We start from the raw sequence: 13379 nt of genomic DNA on the forward strand, positions 1-13379 counted from the left end.
GCCTCAGGGTCTGACTTTGCGGCAAAGTCCTTGGGGACGAGGGAACAGACACGGAGTGCTTGGGGCTGTTGCTTCGTGCTGACTTCGCACAGAGAACTTTTTCAAAAGAACTCTTCCAGTGTCCGCCCCGGGTGTGCAAGGATCTTGAAAAGGTGTGCAGTGCTGAATATGAAGGGACAATCCGAAAGGAGACCCTCCTGCCTGCCAGGATGGAGGCTGAGTGTGAAGCGTCCATTGGGGCGGAGGCCCTATGCCACCTCTGATGGTTCCACCGGACTTGATTACCCCTGCCTGCTTGGACTCTATCCTACCCACCTAGTCACTCTTCCCACCTGGAAACGCCTTCCCTAGGAGACCCCAGCCACCAACATCCCTTCGGCCATCCTGCCTTTTGCATGCCCAGTTAGCCACCCCAGCTGCTGCTGGCTTCAAATTCTTTGAATTAGAGCTTACCACAGAAATGGGCAAAGCAGGCAAGAGCTGGGAGGGTCTATTGCACCTCCAGCTATCAGCCTGTGGTCCAGGTCTTCTTGCAAGCAGCCCTCAGGTTGGGGGTGGGGAGTGGGGGAAGAGTTCAGCAAAGCAGTCTCTGAAGCCAACTTCAGAAGATTAGCAGCAACTAAAGACCAAGCAGAGAGAGCAGAAGGCCGTGAGGAAGCAGGACATCTGCGTGCAGGCCAGGGTCAAACTGAAACTTTTTTCCAATTGAGAGGAAACAAATATTTTTCTGGCGTTCAGGTGGTGCAATGTCCAACAGGAGCAGGTACACCCAGGTACACCCAGGTACACCCAGGCACACGTGTGCTCACATAGGCTCACACAACACAGATGCGGGTGCAGCTACACACCCTGATAACACCTTTCCCTTCAAACCTGCTTTTTCTAGCTCAACGCCCCCACCATCCTTAGCAGAGGGCTCGTGGCAGACACAAGAAGGCTCTGCTTTCTCACACCTGGTTAGCTTACTGGAAGGTTTTTACCGTGGTAGAGACTCGTCATTGCCTAACCTGAGGGAGAGCTAGCTACTCTGTTACGAACCGGAAAAGCCACCCACCGTGCTCTTCTCTCCTCCAATCTCCCAGAGGTTCCTAGGACCAGCCTGGGTGGACAGAGCCTCTTCGTTGCCTAGAACTGGCTGAGGTCTTAAACCACCTACCATCCGGCCTGACCCCTGAGGCCAGTGCAGCGGTGTGACACAGCGTGCGCAGGGCGGGCACCACTGACCTCAGTTTGCTTCTACTCCAGCAGATCTCTGAAGATTTGGGCAGCGAGAAGTTCTGCGTGGATGCCAATCAGGCGGGGGCCGGCAGCTGGCTCAAGTACATCCGTGTAGCATGTTCCTGTGATGACCAAAACCTTGCCATGTGTCAGATCAACGAACAGGTAGGTCTAGGCCGCTCGCGGGGCCTCTGTGTCTGCAAACTGTCCTTGGGGACTGCACCATGGTGCGTGGGTGTTAAGATGAGGGTCAGCTGAGCCTCTGATAAAGTCATGGGTCACCTGCTAAGCTGTCCTGTCATAAGGGGTAGCCATTTAACACCTGCCCAGCATGGGCTACCGGGAAAACTCAGCTGCCCCAGAACACCTCAGAAAAGCAAAGGACGGGAGAACTTGTCTGAGGCACAGGGCATTGGAGAACTGAAGGCGTGGTTTTAAAGGCCAGCAGGAGTAGACAGGACCTCGAGTCACGGGGTCTGCTTTCCCTACCAATGCCTTGTGGACAGGAATAAATGATTTGCCTAAACAGCCCTGGTCAAACAAGGTTTCCAGAAGGGTGAGCGCTAGCCAGTCTACCGCCACACAGTTGCCTTCTACACCAGGCTAAGGGAAAATATCCAAAGCCCACAAGTCATAACCATGGCCTGACCTACTGCCAAGAAAGTGGTCTCACATTGGCAGGGCCTCCCTTCTCTCTGGGAGTAAACCGAGCTGAGCTGTCCTGACTTAAGTCCCCTCAAAGGCCCAGGAACCTCCAGTTCTGAGCTCAGCTCTCAGAGCAGAAACCCTCCTAAGTTCACTGAGTCCTTCAGCTTCATGGCTTGTCAGCGTGTTCCCAGGGCCGGGGTCCAGACCTGGAAGCCCATCAGGAGAGAAGACTTCCCATTCTTTCCACTGTGATGGGCACTGCATAGTCCCTTTTTGTAGCTGCAAGTTTGATGCTACAGACTTAGTACCCCAGCAAAGCCACCTCCCATTCTCAGAGCACGGGTGGGTTCCTCTGGCTACCAGCTCCTGGGCAGAGCAGTTTATTCTGCCTGGGTCTTAGGGCTACATGGGAGATTTTGATGAGAAGGGGGGGAAAGGGGCTCCATTTACTTTAAAAAAAAAAAAAACGATTCCTGAAGACCACGTAACAAAGGCCCCATTCTTGTGCGGCCTCTGCAAGCTCTCTAAAGTGGTTCAAGGCTCTTGACTCTAGAGAAATATTTTGCATTTAAAAAGACAACAAGGAAGCTGTGGGGAGACCCCTGACCCTGCGCACTGCCTCACGGAACTCCTCGAGAGCTTAGTCTCCTTAGATCTTGGGCTCAATTTGGACCTAGCAGTGGATCCACCGGACACCAGACACCTACTGGTTCCAGACAGCCAGGACCAGGGCCTCTGTCACCAAGACGTCTAAGACTTTAACTAAAACCATAATAGTGAGAGCAGAGAAAAAGGACTTTCTGACCAACTTAACACTAAGTACAGAAATAAATAACCATGATGTTAAAATGGAACATAGAAGGAAAAACTCCAGCTTCTGCAAGAAAGAGGCAGGGTGACCGAATACTGGATTTCGGGTGCCACAGAGCTTGGCCATGCTCCTTCTGAGGCTCAGGTCTGCAGAGCACCCTGACCTGGGGAGCACTGGGGGAGGGGTGCGGCTGGATGCAGGGGTGGGCTTCTGTGAGGTTAAGAAACAGATGCTAGAACTCAGGTGCCCTGAAGCAGGGAGGCGTGAATCTTGGCAGGGGCACAGACTCTTTAGAAAACACAGAGTAGGGTCCTCCCAAAGAAAAACTGGCCTGCAGAAACCTTTACAAAAGCCATTTCAAGGAAGTTCATTTCTGACTACTACCTTGTGGGTTTAGAGAAGGGATTGCGTGGTGGGGAATTCTCTCCTCATTTCAGACCATGGGCAAGAGTGCTCCAGGATAGGGAGATTTACAACCTTAAACACCCTGAATCCCTTTAACTCAAAGCCACTGCATCCCCAACCTTGCCCTGCCCTGTGCCCTGTGCCCTGTGCCCTGTGCCCTGTGCCCTGTGCCCTGTGCCCTGTGCCCTGTGCCCTGTGCCCTGTGCCCTGTGCTCACACACCTGGCTATACTGTGTGGCCAGCATCAAGTCAGACTTACCTGGCTCCTTACCTGCTGGTTGTCTCTCCCATGTAGCCTTACAGGGTGAATTCTCCCTGGTTTATGGGACAGGTAATAAGTAGCCTTGCATCAAAAGGAACCAGAGAGTTAGGAAAATGCCACCTTCTGGAGGGCCCAGAGCCAAAATCACCCCCAAACCTGGGGCATTTCCTGTCCTAAACCCCATGCTGAGACCCCTCCACTCTGGGGAGAACAGAGCCCCTTCCCCACTGAGACCCACAGACTCACAGCAGATATTCGCCAGTTAAATTAAATGACTTCCTGAAAGGAAAAATACACTTCAAGCTAGTCCTTATTCTCCCCCAAAACAGAGATGTCTGCACACTCACAAACACAGGTAAATGCACATGTGCATACACACACACACATGCACACACACACGTGCACACACAAACACACATGCATGTGTACATATACACACTTATGCATACACATGCACACACGCACATATGCATACACATACACGTATGCATACACACGCATGCATGCACACACACAAACACACATACCACATATGTGTGCATATACACACACATGCATGTGTACATATACACACTTGTGCATACACATGCACATGCACACACCATGCACATGCACACATGCACACATGCACACACAAACACATACCACATATGTGTGCATATACACACATGTATGTGTACATACACATGTATGCATGCACATGCACACGCACACACGCACATATGTATACACATACATGTGTACACACACACACACACACATGCACACACGCCTGTCCCTCTATTACTCCCTCTTCTTTCTGCTCTCTTTCTCTTTCCTCCCAGAAGGCCATAGCCCCCATATAAGTATTTCTACTTCCTGGCCACCCAATGGAGATAGTTGTTCCCACAGAGTAGTGCTTTGGTCCTCTCTGTGGCTGAATAAAATTTCCTAGAGATCCAGGACTTAAAAAGATGCCTGAGGACAAGCTTCTCTTTGAGAAGGAAACACTAAAAAATGTCGGTAGTGTTTCTCAGATTATTTTCCCCCTCCCAAGAGTGTCTGCAAAGGCTTCTAGGCAGTTAAGAATGCCAGAGACCCACAGACAAATGCACAATGCATGTGTGTACACATGGGATCATGTACATACCTAAACGTGACAACCATATGTGTGAACACACGTACTGCGGGTACACACACACACACACACATGAACATACACACAGCACTCCCAGGATAGCATAGGCCCTGAAGGGGAGGAGCCTATGACCCAACACTTGCATTGCAGAGATGGTGATGTGCTTTCTGGGACATTTAGTGAGGAAAAGACGTCAGATCAGAGATGAATAGGCCTTGTTTCAAGATTCATGATGCATGACCTCAGCTCCCGTATCTAAAAGAGATGCAAGAACAGAAGCTCCCAACATCTTAAGAGAAAATTCTGGGAGCTACAATTACCAGAAGAGAGGAGCTGCCGCATACAGAGGGGAGATGGCTCTAAATTGAAGACACAGGTCAGCATGGAGAACGGGAACTCAGGATCCCTAGGCCCTGTGCTATTAATGGTCAGGACTTGGGCTTGGAAGAAGCCTGGATTCCTGGAGTCCTGTGTCCTTGGGAGAGACCACATGTCTGCTGCATCTAGAAGACTGAGGAAAGTGGTCTCTCACACCATCACGGGGCCACATCTGTCCCTACGGCTGCAGCAGAGATCCCTGACCCAGATAGGCACTGGAAGCCATAGCCTACCTCTCTTCTGATGCTGAGAGTCCTCTCAGCCCAGCCATGCACCCTCACTCCAGCCTTACCTGACACGTTCAGACCTGCCTCTGGCCAGAAGACAAAGGTTATCTTATTGATCGTCTGCAGGCTTTTGGAGCTGGAGACATGGGCAGAAGTGAGACCAAGGCTCTAAGGGACTCCATTCCCATCCAGCTTTCCTGAAACTTCCCTCCAAGGTGTAGCCTCCCGGTGACCTGCTGTGCGTGGCTGTGGAACCAGTGGCCCTTTACTCTAGTAGAGTCAGCCAGGGGCCATGCACCTGTCCCTCTCAGATCCCACCTTGCCCAGTGACGCCACAGGAAAGCGCTCATTGCCCCGTACCCGAGTTACCAACTGAGCTATGAGATTCCCCTCCTGGCGCTCTGTGGTCCTAAGAGTCCTCTTTTAAGGGTTGGGCGGGGGACCTCAGGCTCATGAGAAGGGACTTCTCATCTTCCTCATGCCATCATCCTCATGTCTGCCTGGGAATCTTCCTTATGGTTCTGAAAAGGGAGGCAGGCAACTAAGGGAGACCATGCTAGGCCATGAGTATTCCTCCTGTACACACAGAGAGGACAAGATGGCCTTTGGTCAGCAGTACACCTGACCCCCAAGATCCTGCTTTTGAAAATCAAAGGCTTTGGGCTGGTCCATCTGGTCAGAACGACATGGCCGCTGCAGAAGTCAGGGGAGTAGGGCTTCGCCCTGGTGTTTGGGGGCAGTGGAGTTACAGCCTTACAGCATTCCCAGATGCCAAGCAACCATTTCTGGGTGCTTTCGCTGTCTCTTCTAAGGACAAACAAGCACTCACAGGTATCCCAGTTCACTCTGGACACCTCAAGTGGAGCTCCACCCACCCTTTCCGACAAGTCCTCTCTCTGGAAAATTCAAAACATCCAGGTCACCCCTGGGTGTTTTTTTTTTTGTTTTTTTTTTTTTTTCTCCTGCAATTATGAACAAATGGGTTGGCTTGAAGCATTCAGGAGACACAAGCAGGGTCTGTTGCCGAATTTGTTTTAATGTTAAGAAAGTAAAAAGAAAGCTTGAAGGGTTGGGGATTTAGCTCAGTGGTAGAGCGCTTGCCTAGGAAGCGCAAGGCCCTGGGTTCGGTCCCCAGCTCCAAAAAAAAAAAAAAAAAAAAAAAAAAAAAAAAAAAAAAAAAAAGAAAGCTTGAAAATGCTGTGCCCACAGGAAGAAGCAGGGGTAGGCAGAGGTCTAGTCACAGAGGGGCTATTTTCCCTTTTTTGTGCACTGCCTCAGCGTGAGGGGGATGTGGATAGAGGAGCGTTTACTGGTCAGCAGGCTGAGGTTGGAGGACTGAGTGAGGGTGTTTTCCAGCAGCTCTGGGAGAGGCTGCAAGGCTCAGCCATGCTGCTCCGGCTTCTCACTTTTCCTCTCATGGCGCAGCACCCTGGTATTCCGTGGCAGGGTGAGCAGCCAGGATGCCATGCCTAGCCTAGCCTGTGGCTACGAGGCAGAGCCAACCATAGCAACGAAGCTCAAAGGGCAGGCCTGCCCCCAGCAGAACAGTAGTCCCTCTTGAGTGAAGTGTTTGAGCAGGGGACCTGGTAAGGAGCTGGACATTCAAGTGTCCACAGAGCCGTCCCTGCGTCTTAACGAAAACCCTGATGCTGCTGGGGCCCAGTCGAGCTGCTCTCTCCCTTTCATTTCCCTCTCCCGCCACAGGACCTCCTTTTCCTGCAAGGTGCACGACACACTAGGGCTGATATTTGAAGCAGGGTCATCAGGCTCCGAGCCCCTGACCTTTCCTGGCTCCTTTTCCTTTCTCCCTACATCCTTTTAAATTAAAAATCATAATTTTTTTTTGTTTTGGTCCTCCAAGTAGGAATGTGCCATTTTCCCTTTGAGAACAAGTAAGGTGTGATTGGAGAATTTGTTGAGCCTTTCCTAACCAGTGAACAAAACACGTAAAACCCCTAGTGCAGGATGGCAGGGTCTCTGCAGGAAAAGCACTGGCCACTTAACTCAATGACCTGAGTTCAATACCTTGAATCCAGTGGTGAAAGGAAATAACAAACTTCTGCAAGTTGTGTTCACACACACACACACACACACACACAAACCATACACACACCATATGCACACTCACACACACACACACAGAAACCATACACAGCATATGCACACACAGAGAGAGAGAGAAACACACACACCACAGAAACCATACACACCATATGGCACTCTCACACACACACCACACCACAGAGAGAGAGAGAGAAAACTCACACATCACACACACACACCACCACCCCACACACTCCCATGCACACCCACACACACACATATTCATAGAAATCATATACATACACAAACTCACACACATATACACTCTCCCACATACTCACATACACACATACCATACACACTCTCACGACATTCACATACTCACACACTCACATACACACACTCACAGAGACCATACACAGACTCGCTCTCTCTCTCTCTCTCACACACACACACACACACACACACTCACACATACACACACAGACTCTAACACACATTCACACTCACACACACACAGACTCACATACATTCTCACACACATATACACACACAAACACACAGGAACACATACACCACACACAGACTCTCACACTCACACACTCTCATGCACATCACACACACTCACATACACAAAACCATACATACACGCACACACACTCAAACTCTCACACATATACACGCATGGTGTAATTTAGACTTTTTTTTTTTTAAAAAACTTTTAAAAAATCATGTCAAAATTTGTTTTAATTCAGAAAAACTCACTGTCAGGGGCTCTGCGGTCCAGAAGGATCCTCTGTTTTGAAGAGCAGTTAGATATAAACTCAGCTTTCTGCTGTGGTGCTATAGTACAGCCGTTTGTCATAGTTGATCTCCCATTAACTAAATGCAGTGCCTGTCAGAGGCCATGTAATGTTGCTGACTATTTAGCTATGGGCTAATTACTTTATATTTTTATAACCCTTATCCAGACTTTGCAACCAAGGAAGGGAAAAATAAATGTGTAGGGGTTTTTAAGTTTTCGAGTGGCAAATGTATTGTAACAAAATTATAAAGGCTTGGGCACAGGAGAAGCTGGCCCAGCCCAGCATGAGTGAGAACCATACAGATTTAGGACGACCGATAAATATCGCCCTGGCCATAGAAAGGAACCACCTGGGCGTCCACGGTTTTAAACCCGGACTCCACTCGCTTCCTTCCGACGTCACCTGCTGGGGGTTTCATTTGTTAAAATGGTTGGAATCTAGGATTAAGCAGGCCCGGGAACTCTGGGGCTTTAGTCTTAATCACTTAAACAGTGTTTTTGGTACAGGCCCAGGGCTCTGAGGAGCTGAGGGATGGCGGTCATTCTGCACTGCTCTGGTTGTTCATTTGCGTGAAGAGCTCCTGGACTTGGAACTGATCCCGGAGCAGGTGTCTGTCTACCTTTGGGGGGAGACAGTCAGTCCCACTGTTCTCTTTACGTACACGGAACCGAGTCTTCATGTCTGGAGTGTGGCGGGGGGGGATAGGAAAACACTTGGGCTGAGCCAAGTATAGTTTACAAGTGAGGGTGTTGGCCCAAGGTCTGCTGGATGAGGGAAGCTGGGAGAAAGAATGAGAGGCTACACTTCGGGCTCTGTCTGCGTGTGTCCTTATTTCAGAGAGTCGCCGACAGAAGCTTGTCACCTCAGCGGTCGGGGAGACGGTTCCCACCCTCAGGTTCTTAGAGAAGGAGCAGCCACCACACGTTCGTTCGGTGACAGGTCCCCAGGACTCGTGTGTACCTAAAACCTGGGGTGCTGTGTTTTAGAACAAAGGCAGTTTGCTTCTTCCCTGCAACGCTGCACCCCAGGATACTTTGGGGAGGCGGTGGCTAGAGGGTATCAGACTCCTGGTTTCTTATTCTCCTCTTGTCTTGTGAAACTCAGTGGCAGCTCTCCTGTAATGCTAATGGTCAGGGGTCCGGAGCCTTCTAGATGGAGGCTATGTCATAAATCAAGTATAAGAACCCTAAAGGTTGCAGTTACAGGTTTATTATGAGCCAGGCACAGAGGGGCCTAGAGCATACAGTGGGTGGCAGTGCACAAACGTAGGATGCCACACCCCCGGCCCCCTCAACCTGGCACCCCTGCCAACACCGCCCCCCCCCAGTTCCCACCGAAGTTGGCCTTTGTTAAGGGAAGTCACCCAGCCCCACAGACCAGGAACTGGCTTTCTCAGAATTCCTGGCTGATAAGGCCTTTGTGCTGCTTGAAACAGGTCATAAAAGCATGGGTTGGCTTCTGTATGTGCCTCCTGTGGTTGCCTAAGGCAGGGCCAAGACTTCAGGAAAGGCTGAGGCTGTGAAGACTCCTGCTCACTTCCTCAGACACCCAGGCAGAGGCAAGAGGAGACACCTCGGCCCCACCCGGCCTCTGCAATTAGCACTAATAGGCACTGATTAATTACATAGGGGGCTCAAAGTCCTACCGGCCACGGTTACTGAGCTTAGTGCCTTGTGTCCCCAACATGTCCCTGACAGGGGCCCTGGTGGCCATTCTGTGAGGCTGAGAAGGGACGGTTGTTAGCCCTACTGTGGCTCTTGTTGCTGTGTCCATGCTGGTGGGAGGGCCCCAGCAGGCTCCTGTCTTCAGAACTGGAGTAGAGGTCCGTGGAACCCTGGTGAGCCCAGGAGCAGAGGTGTGGGAGGGTGTGGAGTCCCGGGATTCCCTGTAGTCCTCAGAGGGGATCAAGAAAGGGGATGTTGGGCAATCCCTAGAGCCAAAGTGGGGGTCAGTGAGGCCCAGTGTCCCCAGAAATGGGCTTGGGGTGGGCAGGAGTGTGTCCCAGTAGGACTGGCTACCTTCAGAGGTATCAGGAAGGAAAGTAGTGGCCATGTAGCTCCCAGAACCAGAACCGGGTGGCAGAGCTCCAGGTTCCCGTAGCCCAGAGAGAAAGGAGTGGGGCGTATGTGGGGAGGAGCCTTGGAGGTCAGTCAGCCTAGCCAGGGGTGATGTGAGAGGCAGGCAGGCTGGGAGGAGTGTGGGTGGAAGGGAAGGCGACTCTCCCCTCTGCCTTTACTTCCCGGGATAGCCTGGTGGAGAGGGCACATGCTGTGCCATGGCCGCCATGGCCACCACGGCTTCATGCATTCTGGGTAATCGCATTTTGCAGATGGGAGGAAGGCCGGCTGGTGGCAAGTTCTGACTCAAAGCAGGCCCTCCAGGGGATGTGCCTTCCTTCCCCTCTCTTTCAGCCCTGGTACCCAACCCTTGTGCTGCTGAGCCGTGGTCGTGAAGCCTGTATTTGCTGACCACTTCTGAATGCACTCTGTTCGCGAGCTTGTTAACGACTGACGCACACCCTCCAGCTCAGGGGGCACCCGGGTGGCCGCAGCTCCTCACTCTGGGGCAGCTGTGGGTGTATCCTCTTCTGAAGCAAAGCCGCTCGGAGTCTGACCTTCAGAAAGATAAGCTATTCAGCCAGCCGTGTGATGACGTAAAACTGAGATCTTAGAAACCACTGGCTTTATTCCAGAACTCTGCTTGATCCTCATTTCCAACCTCCATTTTAAGATCTCCACGCAGTACCAACCTCCCTGAGAATAACTCCCAAGTCACTACCATGGGTTGCTGTGTGGAGGAATGCCACACTGATAAGATCCCTATGTCCACCTGCAGGCTCCCACGTGTGCACTTCCGCTATCTGATGTTCTAGGAGGGACAGCCACTGGGCACTGGAGACCCAGTGCAGTTCCTCTGTGGCTTTTAGTGACATCCAGGAGTCACTCTGGAGCTAGTTGCCTATAGCACTAAGTAGGGCTGTATTCTTGGGAGAGGGCAAACCTCTGCCAGAAACAGAAGTGTTGTTTACTGTTTGTGGCTGGCCTAGAGGGTCACCTCCCCTCTTGTCCCTGTGTCTAAGTTTGTCTTCCCTTAAAATGCTCTTTCTTCTCCCCTCCCTCCTGTCCCGAACCCTCCAACAATGCAGAAGGCTAGCCTAGGGCAGCTGGGCCTCTGCCAGGCCTCCCCAGAGTAGCAAGTGTCTCTGGAGTATTTCTCCCACATCAACCAGTCCTAGCATCAGGACAGAGCTCCCAACCATAGTGGGCAGTGAGTTACTGTGACAGAGAAGAGATTCCACATGTCTGACACTTCCAGATCCAGCTGAGCTCCTAGGAGGCCCAGGACCCCACACAAAGGCTTGGGCCTCTGGTGTCTCTGAGGCAGAGTGAAGTGGAAATTTAAGTGTCCTTTGGAAAGTCAGTTGTGTTGGATGGTGCTTTGCTGGAGCAGATACAGGTGAAAGGATGTTCTGCTAAAGCGAGCACGTGAAAGGACATGTGATGAAGGATTCTTCGCTAACAACACGCACGTATCGGTCCGTAGTGTCGTTAGCTGCGTTTGTCGGGACTCCATAGAGAGAAGCCTCACCAAAAAACCTTCTGGTGGTGTTCCGCAGTTTCTTGCCACTTCTGCAGACTCAGGCTGATTGGCAGAGTGATGTCAGCTGAGGCAAGACCCGTGGAGGACAGTGACAGCAGCTGAGCTTGGCTTGCTATAGAGCTAGCTGTGCAGTGCTTGTGGGTCTCGTGTCTTTGTTGGTCTTCAGTTGGCGGAGAGAGGCACAGCTGAGATCTTCTCTTGGCAACCCTGTCGGTCCCGGTCCTTCTTGCTGATTCGAGCCGAGGCTGAGGCCTGGCTGTCTCTGCTGGGCGGTGCCACCCCTGCTGATTCCTGTTTCCTATCCCGACTCTACCAGACTGGACTGCTGGTATCTGTTAGGTGTTTGGGAGCGGATCAAGCTGCTGCCGTTGACTCCTGTGAACTGAACGACACAGATAAGATGTGTTCTAAAGAACCTTTCTAAACAGGTCCACTTCCCCTGCTTCTTTTCTTCTCCACTACCTCTGGTGGGTGGTGGGCTAGAAGGGGAGGTTAAAGTGCTTAAAAGCCATCATTAAAAATAGGGTTTAAAACTCGAAGTCACAGGAGAGTCTGGGCAAAGTCAAGAAAGACACCCCCCAAATCGCCCAAACCCACGGTGCTCTGGAGACTTAGCCTCCCCAGCAGAAAAGTCGTCATCTCCGCCACTAAAGCAGGCGTGGCCCTGGCTCTGGGGAAACAGGGTAGCAAGCTGCTCTCTATGCTGTCTACATGTCAGACCATTCTCTGAACTGGATACACTAAATGTAGCTGTCTCAGCTCCAGACATAGAACCTAGACACACACACATGCACACACACACAGACACATTCACACATATACACACATATGCACACACACATGCACACAGATACCACAATATGTGCACACAGACTCATACATACCACACACATACACAAAGCACACATACATACACACCACACATATGCACACACACACAGACACACACACTCATACCACACATACATACGCAAAGCACACACACCACACAGATGCACACACACACATACACACACAAGCCCATACACATACACCATAGACACACACATATACACACATACCACATACATATACACACACACACACACACACACACCACACATATACATGTGCACACACATATGTATTCATCACACATACATACCACATGCACATTCACACACCCCCACAGTTACATACACACCACACACATACATACCATACACACACACACACACACACACACACACACACACACACACACACCATACAGTCTCCAAATCCCATGTCACCTGCTGAATGCAGATCCTGACAGGCATTCGCTCCATCCTATTCCTGGCCTTCCTGAATGGCTACCACACTGGTGTAAAAATCACAGCCTCGCATCCTCACCCAAGAGCCTGTGGCCAGCTGGAAAGCACCCTCACAAGCAACTGCAACTCTGAGCCCACCCCTGCCCCCACCCCCACCCCCAGCCAACCCTCCTATAGCCAGGTGTCTCCTGCTCACACTGACAAAGGAGATTTGAGAATAGACTACAGCACTCCAATGGGAAACCCCTGGTTGGTGTCTTGATGCGAGTATCACCTTTCCTTTCTATCAGAGCAGAGTACAACAAGCTAAGATGTGTTGTTTCTTTCTTTCACTCGTATGCTGCAAACGTTCCTGCATAGACCTTCTCCACTGTAGTTAGCAGCTGGATCGGGCCAGTGTGATGTCTCAGCAGGCATCACCAAGCCTGAGAACCTGAATTAAATCCTTAAGACCCACATGGTGGGAGGACGGAACTGCCTCACAGAAGTGGTCCTGTGAGTGCCACATTTTGCCCCCAATTCACACAAAAATAAATATAATAAAACTTGTTTTCGATAAAAAAAAAAATAAA

General features: G+C 51.0%; 1 protein-coding gene across 1 annotated transcript in view; it reads left to right on the plus strand.

Annotated features, from left to right (window-relative positions):
* The first annotated feature begins 746 nt into the window (after positions 1–746).
* The window catches only part of Prdm16 (PR/SET domain 16), a 48132-nt gene continuing 35499 nt past the window's right edge, over positions 747–13379 (plus strand). Inside the window, exons 1-2 of the mRNA XM_032890777.1 lie at positions 747–773; positions 1246–1383. Of these exons, the coding sequence (XP_032746668.1) occupies positions 747–773; positions 1246–1383 (165 nt within the window). The remainder of the gene's footprint in view (positions 774–1245; positions 1384–13379) is intronic.

This window comes from Rattus rattus, chromosome 1, assembly GCF_011064425.1.
Source record: "Rattus rattus isolate New Zealand chromosome 1, Rrattus_CSIRO_v1, whole genome shotgun sequence".
Classification (NCBI taxonomy): Eukaryota; Metazoa; Chordata; class Mammalia; order Rodentia; family Muridae; genus Rattus; species Rattus rattus.